At 39.4% G+C, this 23323-nt stretch overlaps 2 protein-coding genes across 2 annotated transcripts in view; one reads left to right on the top strand and one right to left on the bottom strand.

The window, feature by feature from the left end:
• LOC145999535 (uncharacterized) overlaps window positions 1–18632 on the top strand; it is a 61008-nt gene extending 42376 nt beyond the window's left edge. Inside the window, exon 2 of the mRNA XM_083136519.1 lies at window positions 15072–18632. Within this exon, the coding sequence (XP_082992645.1) occupies window positions 15072–15928 (857 nt within the window). The 3' untranslated portion in view covers window positions 15929–18632. The remainder of the gene's footprint in view (window positions 1–15071) is intronic.
• Window positions 18633–22190: 3558 nt separating this feature from the next.
• Window positions 22191–23323, bottom strand: part of LOC145999363 (polycystin-1-like protein 2) — a 57281-nt gene continuing 56148 nt past the window's right edge. The window contains exon 15 of the mRNA XM_083136309.1: window positions 22191–22488. Coding sequence (XP_082992435.1) covers window positions 22198–22488 — 291 coding nt within the window. The 3' untranslated portion in view covers window positions 22191–22197. The remainder of the gene's footprint in view (window positions 22489–23323) is intronic.

Genomic DNA, 23323 nt, shown 5'->3' with positions numbered 1-23323 from the left:
ATACCTTCAATCAGAATCCTGAAATATCAATAAGTAATTGAGCTCGTGTAGGCTTCAGTGTTCCTTTTTCTCTGGAAACTGAAAGTGATCTGCATTCAAAATCCAAGAATGCTTGATTAACCTTTATGTATAAGCCCTGAAGTTTCGTCTGATATCTCAGAGACTTCCGGTTTAGATCAGTCCGAGTTCCCAGTGCAGATACAGCGACATATGTAGTAAGAAATTGTCACTTGCAGCAATTGTGCGACGATTAGTTTTGAGTTTTTGTTTTAAGCCCACTTCACTTTGTGCACAGATAGGCCATAGGGGTTGGATCTAGAGTTTAAAGTGGGATCCGAATCACTATGTGCATCTACTTGGTATCGAATTCAGAACCCCTTGATTACAAGGCGAAGACATTGCGCTATCAGGAAGGCAAAACCAAGGGTTTATCTAGCTAGAATTTTCTATCTGAGGAGGTGCAAGGTTCAATTTAGAGCTCAAATGACCTTAAATGGTGTTTAGTGAAAATTTTTAGGTGTGTTGAGGAAATTTTGTAGGGATATTAGTGATGTGTGGACTGGACAAAACGACCATAGTCAAGAATGGTACGAGGGCCACTATTTATATTTTGAGCCTTGGCAACACTGATTGAAGTTAGGCGCGATTTGACGTTTGCACGGAATCGTCTGGCATTATTGACCATAACGTACTTCAAATGTTTTGTCAATAGCTTCATTTGTGTTGTTTATGTTGCCTTGGAGATTGCGCGACAACAATAAAATGGAATTAACTCGTGAACATTTTCGTGCGATGATTTTTTACGATTTTCGACGTGGATTATCAAGACAAGAGTGCATCGATCAACTTACTTCCACATTTGGCGATGAAGCCCCATCCTTTGCCACTGTGAAACGCTGGTATAACGAATTTAATCGTGGCCGCCATTCGCTCACCGACGAGATTCGCGAAGGTTGTCCAAAATCAGTTGTTGTTCAAGAAAACATTGATGCTGTGCAAAACCTAATACTGCAAGATCGTCATGTGACATACTGTGAGATTGAGGCAACCATAGGCATTAGTTCCACCAGCATATATAAAATATTACATGATCGTTTAGCTGTGAGAAAGGTATGTTCTCGTTGGATCCCACACAATTTGACAAAAACTCAAAAAGACGCTCCCGTCAATTGGTGCAAACAAATGCTCAATAAATACGTAGAATCGTGGTGCTTCAAAAGACGTATATACGATTGTAACAGGTGACGAATCATGGATATATGCATATGAGCCGGAACGTAAACAGCAGTCGACTGTATGGGTGTTTCAAGATGAACCCAATCCAACAAAAGTTGTTCGCGCTCGAAGCACATCGAAACAAATAGTCGCCTGTTTTTTTCGGGAAAACTGGTCATGTGGCAACTGTGCCTTTAGAACAATGTAGAACGGTCAACTCTGAATGGTACACAAGAATTTGTTTGCCAGAGGTCTTCGGTCAAATACGGAAAACAAACAAACGCCGTCGGATCATTCTTCATCAAGACAATGCCAGCTGTCACACATCTCGTCTAACAACCGACTTTGTGAACAGTCAAAAAATCGAATTGATGGGCCATCCGCCATACAGTCCTGATTTGGCACCCAATGACTTTTTCTTGTTCCCGAATGTCAAGAATAAATTGCGTGGACAACGATTTTCGTCGGCGGAAGACGCCGTTGATGCGTTCAGAAACCATATTATGGAGGTGTCTTAAGAAGATTGGAAAAACTGCTTTGACAAATGGTTCGAACGAATGCAAAAGTGTATTGACCATAAAGGAGAATACTTCGAAAAACAATAAAGCAGTTTTCAATGCTAAATTCCTGTTTTTTCATTGTTAGGCTCAAAATATAAATAGTGACCCTCGTATTTGTTAAAGCTTTATCATGATACAATGAACTTGCTAGATCATTTCGATGATCAACTGCGGTACAGATTATTCCAAAACGACGTGTCTTTGTCGGCACGAGTTGTATATGCAGACATATACGAGAATCTCATCATCTACACTGCTGGGCTCAACACATACGAAAGTTTAGATGACACACTTATTTTGCAAATGGAAAAGTGAGGGAAATAGAATGCTATAAAGCCGGTGATACTGTTACACATAATGTACGAGGTTGAAGTGGAGCCTGGTCAACAAATCTGCTGAAGCAGAAATAACAGATACAAATGCTGGTAAAATATGTGTGCTATCAACTTCACCTTTACGCCTGAGGAGTTTGGGGAAAACCTCAGATAAGACATGCTACTCTTTCCTGCACGAATTTACTTCAAACGGTTAGAGACGTGTTTTTCACCACAAAACCATTTACAGATAAACGACGCACGTGCCTGCAACAAAATAGAAGCTAGACAAACGACTGTGCTGATTCGGATGTCGATTCTCTCTTCACATCGCTTGTATCCACAGATTTCTTCTCTTTGGAAAGAATGATACTTGGTTCAATAAATTTGTTCCCGTGTATGCAGCTGGCATCCCTTTTCCTTGTAAAAAAATCCTTACCTTTAAAAAGGAGCATACTTAATATGCATCGTTTGATTCGACGCCGGCGCCCATCCAGCGTCGAATAACATGGGTACCTGGGGAAACCTGGGGGGTAAAGGCGGTCAGGGGCGTGATGCTGATCACATCACCCCCACTCACGACCGGATCAAGAAAGTGTGGGGCGTTACCCCCACACCCCCTATACGCCTTCATGGCACATGCTATGCACAGGGGAGCACTTTACTTTTTTTACTTTTTGATTTGATTTTTATTTAGCGTAGCTCTTCTGTCACTTTTGGCTAATCGCGACGATGAGGATGAGTGATATTTTGAAATTAATGAAGGGGCCTCACAAAGAACACCCATTCTCAGGCCGGAATTCGAACCCGCGACGCCTGACATCGCAGCGCTCTCTCACTCTGCCACGGAGGCCGGCGTCAAATACATGGGAAACAATGGCGGCGATTAGGGGTCAAAGGGGGGGGGGTGTTGTCCCCCACTTTGAGTACGTGTCCCCCTCCCCGAGTTTTGGCAGCCACCCGCCTCCACTGATGGAAAATGTAATAAAATATATTGAAATACACATTTAAATTCCTTTTTGCGGAATTCGACCCTCCTCAGAGTCAATACCCCTCCTCCTCCGGAAATTGAAAGAATTTCCTTATTGCTTTCGAGTTGCGGTTTCAGCCATCCTGTGCGAATCGTGACTGAAGACTGAAAGAGCTGTGTCAACGAAGTGAAAACTTCGTAAGTGGCGCAGCAAACTTCCATTTGCTATTTGTTTAACCACTACAGAAAACTTCCACTTCCGATGGTCACTGACCGGAATTCTGTTTTTTCTTCCTTTCACCAATAGAAAAAGAATCAGAGCAATGAACTTGACTTTATTTCTATTTGTCTTTGGTATCGAAGCAAAAGCCGAGAAATAATTAGAATTAATAAATACCTCTTCAATGCCAAACGTGTGTTTCCCATAGGCAGGTAACTAACTTAGCTAACTTTACCCATTACGCATGCAATGTACTAGATAACACAGGACAAGTCGATGCAATATACACCGATTTTACTAAGGCATTTGACAAAATTGACTATGATATATTACTACAGAAAATTGCATCATTCAATATTTCACTTAATACTTTAAATTTCTTCGCTTCATATTTAGCCGATCGAACGCAAACTGTAATATACGGGAAAATCAAAAGTCGTCCCATCACGCCACGTTCTGGTGTTCCCCAAGGGTCCAATCTTGAACCGCTTTTGTTTTTATTACTTATCAACGACTTACCCAATTGCATACAAAATTCTCAAAAGTTGCTTTTCGCCGACGATCTTAAGCTTTTCCACGAAATAACTACCTCTGACGACTGCTTGAAACTACAGGAAGATGTAGACAGAGTGATTTCTTGGTGTAAAAATAACAAGTTGGATCTTAACCCAACAAAATGCAGCGTAGTCACGTACACAAAACGCAAAGCACCTTGTGAGTTTCCATACCGTAATAAAAATGTACAAATCACGCGCAAAAATGAAATTAAAGACCTCGGAGTGACCTTCGACACCAAACTCAAATTTAATAAGCATATTGAAACTGTTACTAACGACGCTTTCAGAAACTTAGGTTTTATAATCCGGTCAAGCCACGACTTCACGAAAATAGAACCAGTGAAAATACTTTACTATTCCCTCGTACGGTCAAAACTAGAATATGCATTAGTAATCTGGAATCCCACTCAAATAAACTTAATTCGTAAACTAGAACGTATTCAGTCAAAGTTCCTTAGATACCTGAAATTCAAAACCTGTGGAGAATGTCCAACATTCGATTCATACGATAATCTAGTCTCAGAGACCAACTTCAGCAAACTAGCACTTCGACGACAAGTAAATGACCTGCTTTTTCTGTATAAAGTAATTAACGGTATAATAGACGATTCCAACTTATTGTCAGCCGTATCGTTTAATGTTTCCAGTTCCAAAACACGTCCTAAGCACAAAATCTTTAATTGCCAGAGAGCTAAAACATCAATTCTTTCTACCTCTCCGGTGTGGAGAGCGTGCAACTCTTTCAACACAATTTCATGTGCAAATAACACAATTGATATTTTTGCAATGAATTTATACAATTTTAAAAATACTATTACTGGAACACTGAATCAATTGTAGTAATATTATGTAATTAGAGCACTATAATTGGGCTCTGCTCTATCAATAAATAAATAAAAGTACGCCATACTGAAACGTGGTGACTGATATCTCTGAAACGCAATATCGATTGAGCCTTGAAAGGTATTTAGGTCTAGCTTCTGTGACAATTTCAACTCAAAAGCTGTTGTCAGTGGCGTCGATTAGGGAGGCAGTTGACCCCCCCCCAACCCACATAATACCACTTTTGCTCCAGCACTATGTATCAAGGGAAAGTAAGCTGGTCTTGCACCGTACCCCAGTTTTGGAACCCAGTCGCCGCCACTGGCTGTTGTGGTCACAAAATTTATCTGTCGCCATATGGACTCGAGAGCAGAGTTCTTCAAGGTCCAGGTACCCACAAATTCTAATACGTTCCGCTACAGGACTGGAACCTTCTTTCTCGCACTATTTAAATTCGGTCCAAGTGGCGTATTGTTACATTGAAAAAAGGTTCCTGGACCGAATTTAAATTCATCCGAAAAATGGTTCCTGGACCGAATTGAAATGCTTTAAAAGTGAAAAGGTTCTATACTATCTAGAATTCATTTACGTTTGCTGATTTTCTCTCCCAGTCCGGGATTGAATTTATTTACAATTCCTGGACCAGGGTTGACCGATCAAAAGTTGCCTTCTAAAAATGTCCGCGAGTACGTTTTACATTGGAATGTCACACTGCGATTGTAGAAACCGTAGCGCAGGAAATTAATCATAACGCTGTTGTTCTCTCGTGAGCCACGTAAACGTTCAAAAACCTCCCTTGTCAAAGTGTAACATAACTCAATGGACCATATTAGTGTGACGCAGAGGTGTCTCGTGAACGCATGCGGTGCATGCTGCGCATGCGTCAATTGTGGGAAAAACGACAGCTTGCTTTGCGACGACATTCATGAGCATTTCTACATTCTAGTTTCTTCATATAGGAGAAGTATTTATTTTACACGAGAGCGCTGAACTAAGCTTATATTACATTTCTTGGATCTGAAGTGAAAGTAATAATTCTTTTCCCACAATTGTTGCATGCGTCACTTCAGATCCAATAAATGTAATATAAGCTTAGTTCAGCGCTCTCGTGTAAAATAAATACTTCTCCTATATGAAGAAACTAGAATGTAGAAATGCTCATGAATGTCGTCGCAGAGCAAGCTGTCCTTTTTCCCACAATTTACGCATGCGCAACATGCACCGCATGCGTTCACGAGACGCCTCTGGTGTGACGCCACATAGAGTTCAAACAAACCCGTCACGTGTTGCTCCTGCATCCGACCCAGGAACAGCAGCCAATAGCAGCCGTCGGTGGAGCTGCTGAGCTCCCAGTAGCTATCACAACAGGGACGGGCAGTGTTGTTAAATCAAGGGAAATTGTCCTTTATACAAGGAAATTCGTAGCAAATGGGGCTCTTCATTGCCAAGCTGTTCCAGTTCCGGCGCCACCCCTGCCGTGTCCCTAAAGAATTTCCTTCGTCACTTGGTTGCTCTAAGCTTTACATTGCAGCGCGATGGATTGGATTGGATCGATTTGTTGTTTTAAGTCCACTTTATGCACAGTAAGGCTAATCGGGACTGGACCTACAGTTTAAAGTGGAATCCGAACCACCATGTATCTCCACCGGGAATCGAACCCGGGACTCCTTGATTACAAGGCGACGACGCTACCACTGCGCCATCGGGGAGGCCCTGCAGCGCGATGGGATCGTTATTCAAACGTTCTTTTCAACGAAGGTAAGAAGCAAGCGAACGGGAGCAAGTCTCTGCGCAAATAGTGACTCGAGAGGTCTCAGCCAAGGGAAAGAATGCGCGCAAGAGAATGGGGTTACATGGAGAGGGGTAACGTGACTGCAGCGTTTGCGTTTCGCCCATTCTCTTTCTCCCCTTTTTCTACCGTTATACAACCTTGTTGCTTAGATTCTCGAGACAGCCATCACCTGGATTAGTCTTTAATGCTCACAAGTGGATAATTATTTTTCATCAGGTCCGTAATGAGAAGCAGGGATGTTGAAAGTCCAAGAACCCATTCGATCCAAGTTGCGTATTGTCTCATTTCAATACGGAACTTGGACCCTATTTAAACTGATTCGGAAAAAAAGTTCCTGGACCGTATTTAAATTGATCCGGAAAAAGGTTTCTGGACCGAATTTAAACACTACAGCCAAAAAGTTATTTACGGTCCAGAACCCATTTACGCTTGCTGATTTTCTCTCCTGGACCGGAATTGAATTTATTTAAAATTCCGGGACCGTTAACAACCCTGCTCTAGAGTATGTATTTCATCGGAAAACACGAAAATGTATATATTTATTTAGTTCTATACACAGTGACTCGGTTTTTCTTGTTGTTGTTATTGCTTATTTACAGTAAGGTTGCATTTATTGTTTTTTACCCTACTACACACACACATTAAAAGTATATGCTAACACTGTGTAAGAAAAATATAGATAATGAGTTTATTTGTAAGTCAACTTTATACACAGAAATGTTAATCGGGATTGCTTCCACCCGGTATCGAATCCGAAACCCCTTGATTACAAGGCGACTACGTTACCACTACGCCATTGGGGTGGCCCTATAGATAATGAAAACGGCAGTAGAAAATGTACTTTCCGTGGTTAATTTATAAATATAAGCAACCAACTATACATACAAAATAGCAAGAAAAACGACGTGTTACTCGACGATTTATCTGCACATTGTCATTGTACAGTCACGAACACTTCTGTGTTGTAACAATTCCATTGAAAGGTAATGGTATCATTACAACCCAGAAGTGTCCGTGACTGTACATTACGCTGATCACTCTCCCACATCGAGATCGATTCATAAAACATGACCGATTCCATCATGTGTGTCTCCGGAACAGCGTAATAGAACAACATTATCAACACGAGCATGATGCAACAACGTATTAATGTCGAAATTGGACGATTTATTTTTCTAATTTCAGTTATATTTTCTAATGCAAACTTATAATTCAAATTAATATTGAGTGGATAAATTAAAATAATACACAATATTTGAGGCGTTGAGGATACGGTGGGCGAATTCAACAAACGTACATTGTGAGGGAAATGCGTTTCAAGTGTTCAGGCACAGTGCGAACTCCACAAAAAACTTGGTAACAGTAGATCGGAAAGTTTTCCTGGGTGATTTCCAAAGTTTTTGTTTTGAGTTTACCCTGTGCCACATTTTCCTCAAAATGTACTTTTGTTGAATTCGCCCTTCGTACTGTATCTGCAACGTCTCATTTGTCCCGTACTTATTGCTTGAAATTTGCAAATTACTTTAAATTTATATAATTCTAAAGTCGATCCCCTTTTGTCTGTCATCAAATGGCGTAAGTTCGCTTACACTATTACGTTCATTATACATTCTTCTTAGCAACTTCACCATTATTACGTGAGATATTTGTTTTAGACAATAATAAATTCACACATGAACGGTTGAACCTACCTTTACATCGAATCTCCATGCTGCATGATGAAATTGAAAGTACTTTAGCGCCACATGTAGTCTCTTTGCGAACTAACTGAGCCAACCGTACAACAGTGACATCTTACGTGCAAGTTCGTGACTACCATGTCAGGGGATATTCCAGTAATTCGTGTGTAATGTTTTTCTTATCTAACGTGAGGAGTGCCGCCTCTAGAGGAAGGGGTCAGAGGGGCGCACGCCCCTTCAGCAAACAAGAAAGATGAATATGCATATACGCTTTCATAACCCAAATATGTATTTATTGTATGGACCTTAACATGCCCGGGGCTAACAATATCGTGAGCAGTGGCGTACCCAATAGGGATGTTGTTGCCCCCCATTTTTGGCCAAGAATTCCTTTTTTTAAAAATAAAAAAAAGTACGTCAAACGCGGGGAAAGATGGCAAAAAGCAGTGACGTGCACTGAGGAGTAGCTAGTCTAGCAGAGATAGATCAATCAATCTCACATCTCGAATTATATTCAAATCACAATATTTATTGTCTTGTTAAAGCCACCACAGCTCATACGCAACACCTTCTTTTCCACGCGCTTCTCGTCCATCGGTGTTCTCCGCGGGCAAAGCAGGCCGGATACCCTAGCTCGCTCTTCTTCAGCCAGGCCAGTTTCCAGGTAGAAACGGCCGGCCCAAGGAAAAGGAAGATTTCTACCTCTACTTCCCTTGCCCCCACGCTCCCCGCTGCAATGGTTGAAAGCCCAGGCTTTCAGGTCCCCCAGTCTATCTCCTATAGGACAGATAGGGGATTGGTTTCTCATATTTTTTTTGTAAATCCTCTAAAGAACACAGGGTAAAATTTTCTGCAGTACTTATGTTCTCTGTATTTACACAACCTTTTACACGTTGTACAATATGTGTGTATGTATAATATGGGATGTAGTTTTATTGTTTATAAAATGGGAACGTGTTATGTGCAGACAATAATGTTATGCTTTCTTTCTTTCTTTTTTCCTTTTTCAAATATGGAATATATAATGATTAAATTACAAATATGTGCTCAGGCTCTCTCTGACTCTCGTTTTAGTAGTGTTTTATTTAAATATACTAATATATTGGCCTGTAACAGTCATAAATACGGATGTATTTATTTGGGCAAGAGAACGCGTGTTCATATTGTTGTTGGTTTGGTTTATTTTACTTCGCTTTTCTGCCACATTTGGTTATCGCGAAAATGAGGATTGAGTGATGATATGATGAAATTGGTGAAGGGACCTCATATGAACAATCCAGGCCAGGATTCGAACCCGTGATGAGTGCGCATTCTTGTCCTATGTGTTGCAGTGAATAATGAAATAATTTGGAATGAAAAATGTATCTCAGAACTCAAAAAGTCAAATGAATATCATTGAAGAAACTACAAAAAAGTGTGTTGTGTTTTGTTTCCTGTCACCAAATCAACCAAGCGCGGGGGAGTGGTTATCACAGCGCGCTACGACACCAGGCGTTCCGGGTTCGAACCCCGACCCGGGCATGGGCGTTCCCTGTGCTCGTCCCTTCATCAGTTTCATCGTATCATCTTCACAATTAATCAAATGTGACAAAAAAAACGACGCTAAGTAACAAAAATGAAATCAAATCATTGATTGATTGCTCAAATTGGTTTATTTTACTTCGCTTTTCCGCCACCTTTGGTACAACAAAATAGATGAAGGAACACACACAAAGAACACAAATGGCCAATCCGAGATTCGAACCCAGGATCTCTGGCTTAGAGTCAAATCAAATAGTTTTTTATTTTCGAATGTGGGTGGGGGTTACGTGTACTTTTTTCTAGTACTCATTCATAATTTTGCAATCTTTTCCTGTTATTGACATTCTTCTTTTTTGAAGGAATACTGGCCCTAAAGGGAGAAGGGGTGTGACTCACACCAACCCCCCCCCCCTTGAGCACGCCACTGACTGCTACCCCAAGTGTCGACGTCACCGCACGTCACTGGCAAAAAGGACCTCCTTACGAAAATCACCGGCATGTCAATGATCATACATATAAAATTCCAATTATACCTTATGCCAGATATAGATTTTAATATTTTACCACTTTTTGTGGCCACATTCATTCGCACAGGGCCTAGCATTTTCTAACAGCGGCCCTGACTGTAGCCTCCAAGCCCTGCAAAATCCAGCCAAAAAAATTGAACACTCCCTTACTAAATTAAGCGATCATGATCACCTTTTCTTGAGATATCTAAAACACAATATTAAATGGACAGTCACGTAAGATAAAATGACACTTTTCTTGACATCTAAAAATTAAGATATCACCGCCCCTCTACAGAGAAGTCCTAAGCTAACAATAAATTGCCAGTCAGCATAGAATTATGAGATCAATCTCCATTTGTATGATTATGGTGTGAACAGGCCATTAATACACATTTAAATCATCGATAGGAAAATATCCCTCATCTCATAACTTTGTAGCTACACAGTTCCTTTTCATATTGAAATAAGAGCTGAAATGAATTTCCCACAGTCTACACTTGTTAACGTTTTACTTCAAAGGGGTCCAAAACCTCAGTTGGAGGTGGGGCCCGGAGTAAATTATCCCTTTGCCCTAAGGTCCATATTATCCTCTCCTCTGCCACATAGGGTATACAACGTATGAGTTAAATGTGACCATTATTTTGTGTAATTTTTTAGTCGTTTTCACAGATTGACTATCAATTACTCCAACCGTTGGTGAAGAATCCAAAACATTTTTGGGAACACTTAATCACCAAGGAAGAACTCTCATATTTATTAGCATATTCTCAAAAATTCTATTCAACAATTCAATAGGGCTACTCAAGTTCATTTTTCTTACATATTGAAATTTTGTGGACATTTCTGGCAAACTAGTTCTTATTTTCCAACATGTTACGAGTTTTTGATCTGCAGTGTTCGAAATTAAAATTCCTAGCTGTGAATTTCCTTGTTTGAGTTGGGGATAGAAGGAATGATCCTTGTGTGGAACAACTTGAAGACAATGCAGTAGGTGAAGAAGAATGCTTATGAAAATTCAAGTACTGATGGTTTATTAATAAAAATGTTCTTGTTTCATGAAAAAGTCTTTAATAAATATATGATCACTGGTCTATCGAAAGAAAAAAATGCAGCGTTAAAATTATGAATAATGATGTTGAGGTCTACTAACCTGTGGCAACCTTCTTTTATTTGGGGGTAGGGGTTGGCTCAGTCCTTCCAAACTGCATTTCATTGAGTGACAAATTTTCAGTGAATAGAGTCCCTTCGCAGCTTTATTATCTATCTCTCAAGACTAGAGTCCGCAATTATTTCTTTGTAGCAGATTGAAATTTACCTTATGATGTTAGGTTACTACTGACAATCTAGATGTCCGGTTCAACCCCCATTACTGAAGGATAACTTTGCTTGAGTATATTACTCATTCAATATTAGAAGGCTAATATGAGCGACTCTTACGTTGAATCTTGGCCTGGAGGAACCAGGGGATGGCTTAGGGGCTGAAGGCGCATCCACCTCAAAGTCCAAAAGAGAAGTGTTTACTATATTTTTACAATTCCACCAAAACAGTATTTTTTTTAATATGTGTGTATTACATGTAACTTCATTAAAAAAATGTTTCAAGCAAGAAATACAAAGCATCACAAACAAAATTTTTGGCAGCGGGAAGCTCCCCATCCTCCAAAAGTGATTCCTGGCTGTGCTGCTGCGTTGAAGTAAGAGAAAATGCTTCCAGATTCTTCTTCCAGTTATTTATCAGAGATTCAGACCATCCTGATTTGGTTTCAAGAAGGTATTACAATGATATAAGTCGATAACAAAAAATGGAAATGCATAATATTTGGGGTAAAAGTTAATTTCTTTACTAGCTAACTAATGTACCTCCATCCCACTCTGGTATCATATTTTCTTTGGCACTAAGGGCCCCCAATATTTTACTTGCAGGGGGGGCCCCAAAGATCTGTGCTACGCCACTGCCCCTTTCCCCCATACCGATTCACACACTCACTTTCCCAGACACAATGAAATGTAGGATTTTAGACCAGATCTCCAAAATTTATGAAAATTCTAATACCCACTTACACACTTGTCAAAAAATGCCATCTGGGAAGGAGATTATGGAATTTTTCCTATTGGGTATTATATAGATAGAAGCTGCTTTGTAAGTACACTATGCAAACTGTTAACTATAGCGATTGGTAAAGTCATGTATTACCAGCGCTTCATCCAGGCTCGTAGTCAGTCAGGATCCAAGGGCCAATGTGTGTGTGTGTGTGTGTGTGTGTGCATATGTGTGTATATATTATATGTATATAATTTAAATACATTACATAATTAATTCATCCTCCCCATAACAAACCAACAGCAAAAATTATATAAATTGTCTCTGAAATGTGCACGCTCCATTTCCTCCAAACCAAAGTGATATAGCAGCAACTGCCTGAAGTATTTAGTTCTTCTTACTTCTCTCTGGCAATTTAAAATGCATTACAGAAAACAAATTGTGAGAGAAGCAATCAAGAAAATTTTTCAATCCAAATTTTTGCAAATTGAAAACAGTATTGATTTAATAGGGTGCAAAAAAATTCATGGGATGCCATGGCATTCTCTTTTAGAATTCTTCTCAATCAGATTGTTTGGCACCCAGGGACAACTCCCACCGCCATAGCTACGGCTCTGAACTTCGCAAGTCTGTAAGAAAAGGAAACATTGCGAGCGAAGCGAGCAAGAACATTTTACAAAATGTATTTTTATTTGTATAATATTTGAAGTCGAGGGGATAATTTCCCCTCTGCAGATGCTTCTGGTCGTCTGGAAGAAATAATGCAAGAAAGACATGAAAACTAATTCCATCTTGAGTACCTTTTGTCCTGATACTCTTAGATTCTGCTAGTCTTGCTTTCTTTTACTTCAATGTTTGCCCCCCTAGAATTGATTTCCGTCCAAGGTTGGGGGGGAGGCAATACCCCCCTGTGGTTGCGGCACTGCATCTCCTTTCTCCGCAGTTGCTTTGAACTTTCATCGGCTGGAGAATAGGCTACTTCATTTTCTTTAAGAGTTTAGCTAATATCGTTTTATAACAGCGATAAGATTCCTCTCCACTAAAATTCTAGGTGAAAGTATAATAATACCTAGGTACAGGGGCATGGAATGTCTTGAAAGGGGGGGGGGAGGCAAGGATGACCACACCGCCCCCTTCGAAAACTAATGTCAACTTAAAAGTATATATTTCACACATATAATTTGATTTCAGTCATAGTAATTTACATTAATTATTATGTAATGGGGATGCAGGAATGAGATAATTTCAAATTCAAGTGGTATTTTTTGAGGGGGCAAGGGGTAATATGCACTCCCTTGCCCCCCATCCCCCTTGCGCATGCCACCTACTGCATTAGGCTACGAAAGCAGAAAAACAATCCATCACTCAATGTCTTGAAATCTAGATATCCTCACTTGCTGCCCAACGCTGTATTATTAGAAAATGAATGGATTAGTTTACCTCGATACTTTAGCGAGCAGAAGAAAAAAGAACTAACTAACAAATCTACATCAGAATTTTGGAACATGTTATCGGTTACCAAGAACTTTGAAGGCAAGTTCTTTTTTGAAAACATTTCCTCTCTCGCGAAAATAGTGCTAACATTACCACATTCTAACGTGGAAATGGAAATAATATATTCAATGTTAAGTGATACAAAACAAAAAAGAGAAATAAAATGGGACCAGAATTGTTAAATTCTCTGCTGGTGATAAATTCTTCCCTTAAGGCACGTGAAGAAGACTGCAAGAAATACAGCATCACCAACCAACATCTATCTCTTCACAGCAGCAGCATGTATGACTTCAAATAATATAATCAACAGTAAACGATTCAACGTCATTCATAAATTGTGGGAGCATCGAGCAGAACGATTTGGTATATTTTATCTTCTGTTTTGCCTGCTCGAGGTTTTTTTTTTTTTGTCGATTTACTTGGTGTAGGGACATTTGGTCAGTTGTAGGGACATCTTGACTACATCTGTAGGGACATTGTCGAAAAGTGGTTGGCAACACCGGCAGTAGTCTAAGTAGTGGTAAGTATTTAGAAGATTCTCTAGACTAGAAAATCTTTCATAGGGGAGCTTCTTTATCTGTACCTTCACTGATCCTGTTGTGGCCTCCCATTTATAGACAGAAATCTTTGACTTTGACGTCATCATCCACATTCCTTCCACACCTATGTCAAAGCCAAAGGTCAACTTCCAAAGTTTTGGGAATGATGGGGAGTTTTATTGCATCGGCTGAGGGTGGAATGTAGGGTAAAGACTATATTTGAATATTGTGCATTTTTCTTGTATGATATAAATATCTGTATCATGAAAAGTAGTATGGTGTGTGTAGTAGGGGATGATGTCAGAAGCAGTCAATTAAACACTTCAAGAGACGTTTTAAAAACTATAGAACAAAACGATAGTATTTGTAGGACTCTAAATTTTATAATAACTTAATGACCCCCCTTCCCCCTGCACACACAAAATTTACCTTCCTTTAATACTGTCAAACATTTGAAAAATGGGCTTGGTTTACAAAGCCCATGAGCCCCCTCTGGAGATCTATTCTAGCTATGGGCCTGCCTTCATCCAGTGCTGGAAGTGGAAATCCTCCCCCCGCCCCAGCTGAGGGATGCTTGGTCGAGTTTTGGTATACGTATTCATCTATGTTCAACATGGAGGATTGTCCTGTGCAAATTTTCTTAACTGGGGGCATATCATACCTCTACATCCTCTCCGCTCCCCACCACTTCAAGCACTGCCTTAACCAATGTATATTTCTTTCCAAAATATCCTTAAAATACTACTAGAAAAAATAGATATTACCCACTTTTGTGTTTGCCTTCTTATTTTATATCGTACATTATTTCTTGTAATTCTTTTTCCTATTATTTTTGCAGCTCCTGGGTCCTGTCAATTGACTGAGCTCCTTCTTTATCAACTTCTCTGGCGTGCTATGCAAAATGGTGGAGGAGGTCTCTTTGCACAGTCTCCTCTGATTGGGAAAACTTCAGTTGCCGACACGGCAAATCCTCCAGCAGGGCTGCAGGATCCAATCAGCAACCAGATCCCTCACCAGCAGCCATTCTTCGCCCCAGCACCATCGTACGTCACGAACACATACTCAACCGTCATCACCACCACTGTCACGAAGTTAGTGTCGAAGACTCTGCCATTGTTGTTTGGCGTCAAGAAAATAACTACCACAATCATCAATACGGAGACGGATGTCATAACAACAACGAAAACGATGACAACTTCTTCTCTGGTGGCGCAACCGACATTATTCCCCTTTCTGCCGTTTGCAGCTCAGCAGCAACCATCGCCGAAATTACCCAGTAAGCAAGTAGATGAGGATTATGACTCAGAGGAAGACGAAGAGGATATTAAAGAAATTGAACGCAAGAAAAGGGCTATAGAACCATCGGTAATTGTAAATACATTCCACACGCAGATGCCTCTTCAGGACGATGCAAGTTATATAGAATCTAGCTTTGTTAACGATAAACCATCCAATCTTTCACCCTCCAATCATGTGATTGACGAGTACCCGAACAAACCTACTGCTGTGCTACCAACTGCCGCCACAAAATGGAGTGACGCCACACCTGCTTTCGTGATCCCAACTGAAATTATATCGGAGTATGCTGGATTAATATCAACAATACGCAATCTTGTTCAACCTGCTGCAACGAGAACTGTAACAGAAACGGTTACGGTCACAGTGGCTCCATCTTCATGCAGTGGTTCAAATTAAAACTAATGAAGAAAAATGGAATTCTCTACTGAACTCTTGTCCGACAGAGTTTGAGTTATAAACTTTTATGTAGAACATATAAAGGAAATCGAACTGAATAAATAATTTCCTCTATGTTTCATAATAACAAGATTGCTCTCTAATAAAAAATATACTATTTATTTCAGTGAGTCATTGTTCGGATATGCAGAGAGATTTGAGTGTTGCATTTCAGGTTAGGTTCTTATTTCGTGCTTGTAACAGCAACATTGAGTTATTGAATTAATTGTAAATGAGATGAAAACTCATGAGTTCCCATGCCATTACTTGTTAACATCTTTCAAGATAAAATTATTAAGTCCTACACATTATTAACCTTAGAATGGACAAGCTGAGTGTTTGGGACCCAGATGATAATATTTCCTTAAATGTCAAATAGAGTTCTCAACATACTGTGCAGTTGACAGCCAGTAGAGATCCCTAGTTGTATTGTCTAGACATTTATTGCATAAGCCAGGGGTTCCAAAAACTTTTTCGTTTCACGGTACCTCTAGTGTTTCAAGATTTTTCCACGGTACCCAAGTCAGAATGTAGGCCTATTACTTTCAATGCTCAGTTAGTGTGGTTAGGTTGCTTGCCTCAAGTTAAAAAAATAAACATATTTAAAATTCAGAAACATTTTACATGTAAAAAGTACTAAATAAGCCCATATTAGGAACAATCATACCATAACATAACAAGTAAGTATCATTTCAGTGAAAATATTGAAACATTTCACGGCACCCCTGAATGCCAGCCATGGCACCCCAGGATGCCATGGTGCACACTTTGGGAACCACTGGCATAAGCAATTATACTACACCTGTCGAAAATTGGTCTGGGTCTAGGATATTTCGGTAAATGTTCAATCTAGCACAAACAGATTTCTTCATTTTTACACAAGAAACTACTTACGGGAAATGACTTTGTATAGCATTGTGTACAAGTTTCTGAAGGTATTTTCTTTCATCAGGAAGCTATTTTAGCGGAAAATATTTTTTTTTCCTGAACTTAAATAAAGAAGAAACTAATTTTTTTACTATGTGTGCCTAACCTAAACGAACCTAACCTTACACTACGTGAATGGTTTGTGGGCTGTCGTGAATGGTCAATTTTTTTTTACTATGTTTGCCTAACCTAACCATTAAGCCACACTGACAATTCACGATAGCCCGACAAACCATTCATGTAGTGTTAGGTTAGGTTTGGTTAGGTTAGGCAAACATAGTAAAAAAAAATGACCATAAAATAGCTTCCCGATGAAAGAAAATGCCTTCAGGAACTTGTACAATGCTATACAAAGTCATTTCCTGTAAGTAGTTTCTTGTGTAAAAATGAAGAAATCTGCTTGTGCTAGATCAAACATTTACCGATATTTCAATTCTAATACTACATGAGTATATATGAGGGTGGATCAAATGAAAACGGAACAGGGGCCACAGAATGAAATCAACGAGGTTTATTTCAAATGTAATCTCCAAAATTATACAAGCACTTGTCCCACTGTTTTACCAAGCGGTGAATACCCTGCTCGTAGAACTCCTTTGGCTTAGATCGGAACCAGTTGCGAACATTGTACAGTAAATAACCTCATTGTCCGAGTGGAACCGCCGACCCTCCAATGCCGTTTTCAACGGACCAAAGATATGGAAGTTGCATGATGATAGATCAGGGCTATATGGTGGGTGTTCCAACACTGTGCACCCAAACGTCGGCAACATGTTCTGTGTTAAAGCTGATGTATGTGGCCGCACGATGTCATGCAGCAAAACCACTCCAGAGGACAACAGGCCGGGCCGTTTGGCCTTGATTGCTGCATGCAAACGGTGGAGGGTACTGCAGTAACAAGCAGCATTGATCGTTCGACCATGGTCCAGGAACTCAAGGAGTCCAAGTCTTTCTGCCACTAAAAAACTAATAATACCATGTCGCTCTTCTTTGCTGGCAAGCATTTCGTCGCTGCAGGTGAAGCACTGACTGACTGCCTGCGTGCTCGCCTTCTCGGACGATACTGCTGCCCAACTGCTTACACATATCACGTGCTAGGATGAGTCCATTATGCAGTAGGGGTTTTCTTCCTCACTTCCCGCTCTACCTCTTCCACACACATACATAAAGATAACCCAATACATCCACTGTTCAGTTTTCATTTGATCCACCCTCGTATATGCTATTATATTCTTTAAAACATATGTTTGAAGAAAAAGTTTTGTTTTTTTTTCACTTTGAGTTTGAGAGATCCAACCCGTATAATTATGTTTCTTCTCTTCAACCATCCATTCTAGGGTTAAGACAAAGTTGTACTTTCTTTTCAACCAGTGTTATACTCTGTTACTCTGTCTTACATTATCTAATACACTTTTTAGCGGCACCAGTGCTACTCAAATAATGTGATTTTTGTAAACTTTACTAGAATATTATTACAATGTATAATAATGATTAAGCTTTAACAAGAGAGAGAGTTTTATGATTATTGTTTCAATGTAAACATGTGAAATTTAAGTAATATTCAAGTGCTAATGATGTTCAAAATTACCTTCACATATTATGTATAACATATTTTCTGATAACAGCAGAAATAATAAATTAAACTATGTACTTACGTAAAAACATTACCTGCAGTGTAATTGTCTGTGTGTATATATATTATTAGGCATTGAAATTGTATTCACTGCTGGAGCATTGTTGATTGTATTTTTTACTTGTTTTCAATAAAAGTTAATGATTTTATATTGTGATTATTGAGGTACAGTATAATGTGCAACAACTGTATGCATTGCTGCCAACTGCATTGGAAAGAAAGGTATAAGGGATGAAATATGAGTACAGGGTGGTGCACAAGTCAGTTTACCCAAAACGCACATTGATAATAGTCTGGACGACCTGCACATGTGTTTGTACCGAAGAAAACAGACAGTTGGTCGCCCAAGCATTTGTAAAAAGCAGGCGCGGCTCGTGCATTATTTACCCGGGGGTTCACTGAAGTGATGTGACATATATTCACTTTCCGCAAAATATACTTCCTTCGCCCAACAAAAGGATGGGGGAGGGTTTAAAAGCTTTGTCAAGAATTCTTTTTATCTGGGAGTATAAGGTTTTGTTGTAGGGGTGTGCGAATAAATTTAGGGCTGAAACTACAATAAATTGTGCCTTTATGAAAAAAGTTGAGTTTTGTTGGAATATCATGGACATCCTCAAGTAGGGGCAAGTAATATATTTTTTCCCCACGAGGAGCAAAAAACACTCCTTCAGTCTAAAGTTACTGCAACGCTTTTATAATAATTACCAAAAATTACTGTGACTGAAATTAAATTATATGCGTGTAATATATAATTTTTGGTTTACATTCAATTTCCATGGGGGGCGGCCCCCTTTTCCCCTTCCGGACGTCCATGCTGACTAATCAGAACTGGTCCTACATTTGTTAAAGGGAAATGGCAACTAATGGCATGCGCATACTAGAAATCGAACCTGAGACCCTTTCATTTATACGCGACAGGTTTGTTCAAATTTGGGGCTGGTCGACCAGCACACGCTTTTTTTCAGTGGACAAGGAAGTTTGTTTACGTTAATTATGTGCATTTCTATCGGTCATTTCTTACCTGCGCGGACAGCAACGCCTACACTGCATCAAATGACATAACCTAGGTAAAGTCCATCCCTCGTTTCACTCGCAGCATCACTTAATACTTTCCAACAAGTATCCAAGCACTTCAAAAACTAAAAAACTTGAGACTTTGACACCGAGCGACAGCGAGTCACGTCTTCGCGCCATTCTTTCTCTTTCGCGAACCCGAAGTGTTTCCACCTTTAAGGAAAAACCTCTGAATGCATGCACAAGGTATTTTGGTAATGTATCTCCTTTATTTTAATTCATCGCATCTAATTCCAGCTTCTATTTGTTTCCACTCATCCATCTCTGACACAATCTTGCATTTATTCCAAGAAGTTCGGTGCAAAAATGATACAAGAGAAGATTGAATATGTAATGTGTGCGCTTCAAACTTGAACCGCACGCAGCAACACTGGAAGGGAGGAAGCAGCGAGAAAGGAGCCTTGTCCCGCGCCTTCTGCGAGAGAACGAACTGCGCATGACCGTTGGGTTGAACATAGGTTCTGCAAATCTCGTCTCCCATGTATTTTGTCCTATACCCTCCTCGCGCTTCTGCTCCCGCACGAAGCTTTCACAATGGCAAGAGCTGTCCTGTGGGGGTTCAACTGAGGGTCTGTATCAGGGCGGCCGATTCGCGGTTTCTTCTTCTCAGCAAGAGAGTTCGCCGTGTTACGGGCACAAATACATGACTTATTGTGTAGAATTTTTAGCGAAATAATGTGAAAATTTAAAGACATTGTTCATTCTCGAGGTGATTATCGTATATTACTGGGGGTTCACTGATCCTGTGCGCTATAGGGCCAACCGCGCCTGGTAAAAAGTCTTCATAAGTCCACAAGACAAGCAGATTACTGTTTGTATTGCAGCAATATGGAGCTCCTCCACATTGTGGACGTGATGTTCGATTTCTTTTAGATGACACATTTGAAGAGTGGATAGAATGCCGTGGTACCACTGATTGGCCTGCGTGTTCTTCTGATTTGATGCCATGCGATTTTGCTTTGTGGGGAATTGTTAAGGATATGGTATACTCATCATCACCGGCAGATTTGCATGCACTGAAAGACTCAATTAACAAAGCGTTTAATGTCATCAACAATGATACAAGTTTACTGCATCATATTCGCAATTCTGTTGTTGATTGTTGCACACAATGTATTGCAAACAATGGAGGACATTTTGAACAAAACCACTGAAAATGGTATTTTGTGTATCTACTTGTATTTTTATGTATATTTGAATTTTGTGTATAAACTTAAATTTGTGTATGGGTAAACTAACTTTTGCACCACCCTGTAGATTCACTCCACTTAATGAAGTCTTAGTTATTCACTACAAACTGTCAGACAGAAATTTCAGTGAAAAATGCAAGTTCGACCAGGACTCAAACCTAGTCTCTGGCATACTGTGCCATTGATCTATCAGCCCTGGATTCACCTGATTTTTTTCTGTCACTGTTTAACCTGTGTGCACAATGGATTTGTAGTAAAATCACAGGCCTGTTGTAGGTTCGATTCCATCACCAGCAAATGAAATCTTACCTGAGGACGAGAGAAGAGGTTCTCTCTCGAAATGTAGTGACAGAATATACCGGGTGGTCTAAAAGTCCCGGAACGGTCACATATCGTGAGAAATACACATCGGAAAACAAAAAAATACGTGTTTAATAAGTGAAAGAAAGCTATTCAATGTTATCACACTTGATTCCCTACCCCCACCCCCTTAGGGTGGGGTGGGGGGCAACTGTAAAATTTTTAATGGAAACCCCCATTTTGTATTGTAGAATCAGAAAGAGGACTTCATTCCGAGTCCAACGAGCTATCTACCATCCTCCTAGCTCAATTAGGAACAGAGATATGGCGATTTTAAATTTAAAAAGATTCGTATCTCTGCCCCTAATTGAGCTAGAGTGAAAGCAATTGCAGATTCGGAATCTGCATGTGGTCGTAGTCCTCCCCTTTCATATACTCTATTGAAAGGTCTTGACGTGCAGATTCCAAATCAACCCAGGGGTCGGGGGTGGGGAATCAAGTGTGATATCATTGAATAGCTTTCTTTCACTTATTCAACATGTATTTTTTTCGTTTTCCAATTCGATGTGTATTTCTCATGATATTTGACCGTTCCGGGACTTTTTGGACCACCCGGTATATAGTTTAAAGCACTAGACAATGGATAATGTCCAATAAATATTGCATGCTAATGTAGATCCATTATCACTAATATTCAGATAATTATTAAATGTCTGTATTTTCTAACAAAGTAACAGTACCTCTCTGATGTCAGTTTTGCAGTTGCGGACTATTAATTCAAATTGACAATTTACCTCATGTATTTTGAAACACAATATCAACAAAATATGCTTATCTTTATACAAAAATAAGGCACTTAAGTGTTGCCAACATTCTTTTAAAAAATATACAAGTTCATAACAGATCAACTTTGGCCATTTTTATTTTTTTACAATGTTTTCACGTACACCATATACATAAACATATATATTATCACCTAGTACATGCAGTTAAATATCATATGTGCACTTCTTACAACAATATCTATATCATTAGGAATTGAATTTTTTTAGAAACTTTCCAAGATTATGACCAATAGACATGTGTATATCCACTCTTATATTAAATTATATTTCCTTTGGCTTCTCACTCTGAACTGGACATATCAACTTTATATCCTTACTTTGCAAATGTGATCTACCATCAGAGTACTTCTTGTTCATGCAATCTAGCAGCTGATCAACTTTGTATGGAAGCTGTCTTATCTGTTCATCTATTGTCGGGATCTTGTTTCTTGTGACTTCCTTTCCCGGAGCAATGGAATTGCTTGTCCTCAGACCAATGAATGTCTTCAGTTTAGCTATTATGAAGTCCAAGAGCTCATATTCATTCTTCTCCTTGGCTAGCTCTGATTTGACCTGAATTCACAATATGAAGGCTGTTATTACAATATTTAACACACACTCACAAAAAAAAAAACAATTTGCAAAACTAAGATCTCTAATTATTGCCTTTTACAATTAACTGTTGACTTACATTACAAGTCAGTCAAGTAACACTGCTGAACCAATAGACACTTGATTCAGTAATCAAATTAGGTGGCTCAGTGCTTTAAGTAGTTGAATTTCAATCTAACTAACTAACTAACTCCCTAGCCTTCTTAAACCCGAAGGTTCATGGCTGCAGCAACACAGGCCTTCCATCTTTCCCTATCTTGAGCAAGTTCTATATACTCTTTTCCATCCCTACCGATTTCCTTTAGGTCCATCTCAACGTTGTCCCTCCATCTTCGTCTTGGTCTTCCTACAGGTCTCTTACCATCTGGTTTCCCAACAAGAATCCTGTAAACTCCTCTTTCCTCTCCCATTCGTGCCACATAGCCTGCCCACCTAAGTCTTCTGGATTTAATCATTCTAATAATATCTGGACACGAATACAAATTATGTAGTTCTAAATTATGTAACCTTTTCCACTCACCTGTCTCCTCATCCCTTGTAGGTCCAAAGATTTTCCTAAGGATCTTATTTTCAAATACTCTTAATTTATGTTCCTCTTTCAATGTAAGGGACCAAGTTTCACATCCATATAATACTACAGGCAAAATTACCGTTTTGTATATTTTAACTTTTAGTTTCTTAGATATTAAACGAGAAGACAAAAGTTTATGAAGAGAGAAGTAACATGCATTTCCTGAATTAAGCCTACTTGTTATTTCCTCTTTAATATAATTTTCATTTGTTAATATTACTCCTA

This window comes from Lepisma saccharinum, chromosome 15 (assembly GCF_977018435.1).
Source record: "Lepisma saccharinum chromosome 15, izLepSacc3.1, whole genome shotgun sequence".
NCBI lineage: Eukaryota > Metazoa > Arthropoda > Insecta > Zygentoma > Lepismatidae > Lepisma > Lepisma saccharinum.
The sequence above is the reverse complement of the archived record's forward strand: the minus strand, read 5'-3'. Positions and strand labels throughout refer to the sequence as shown.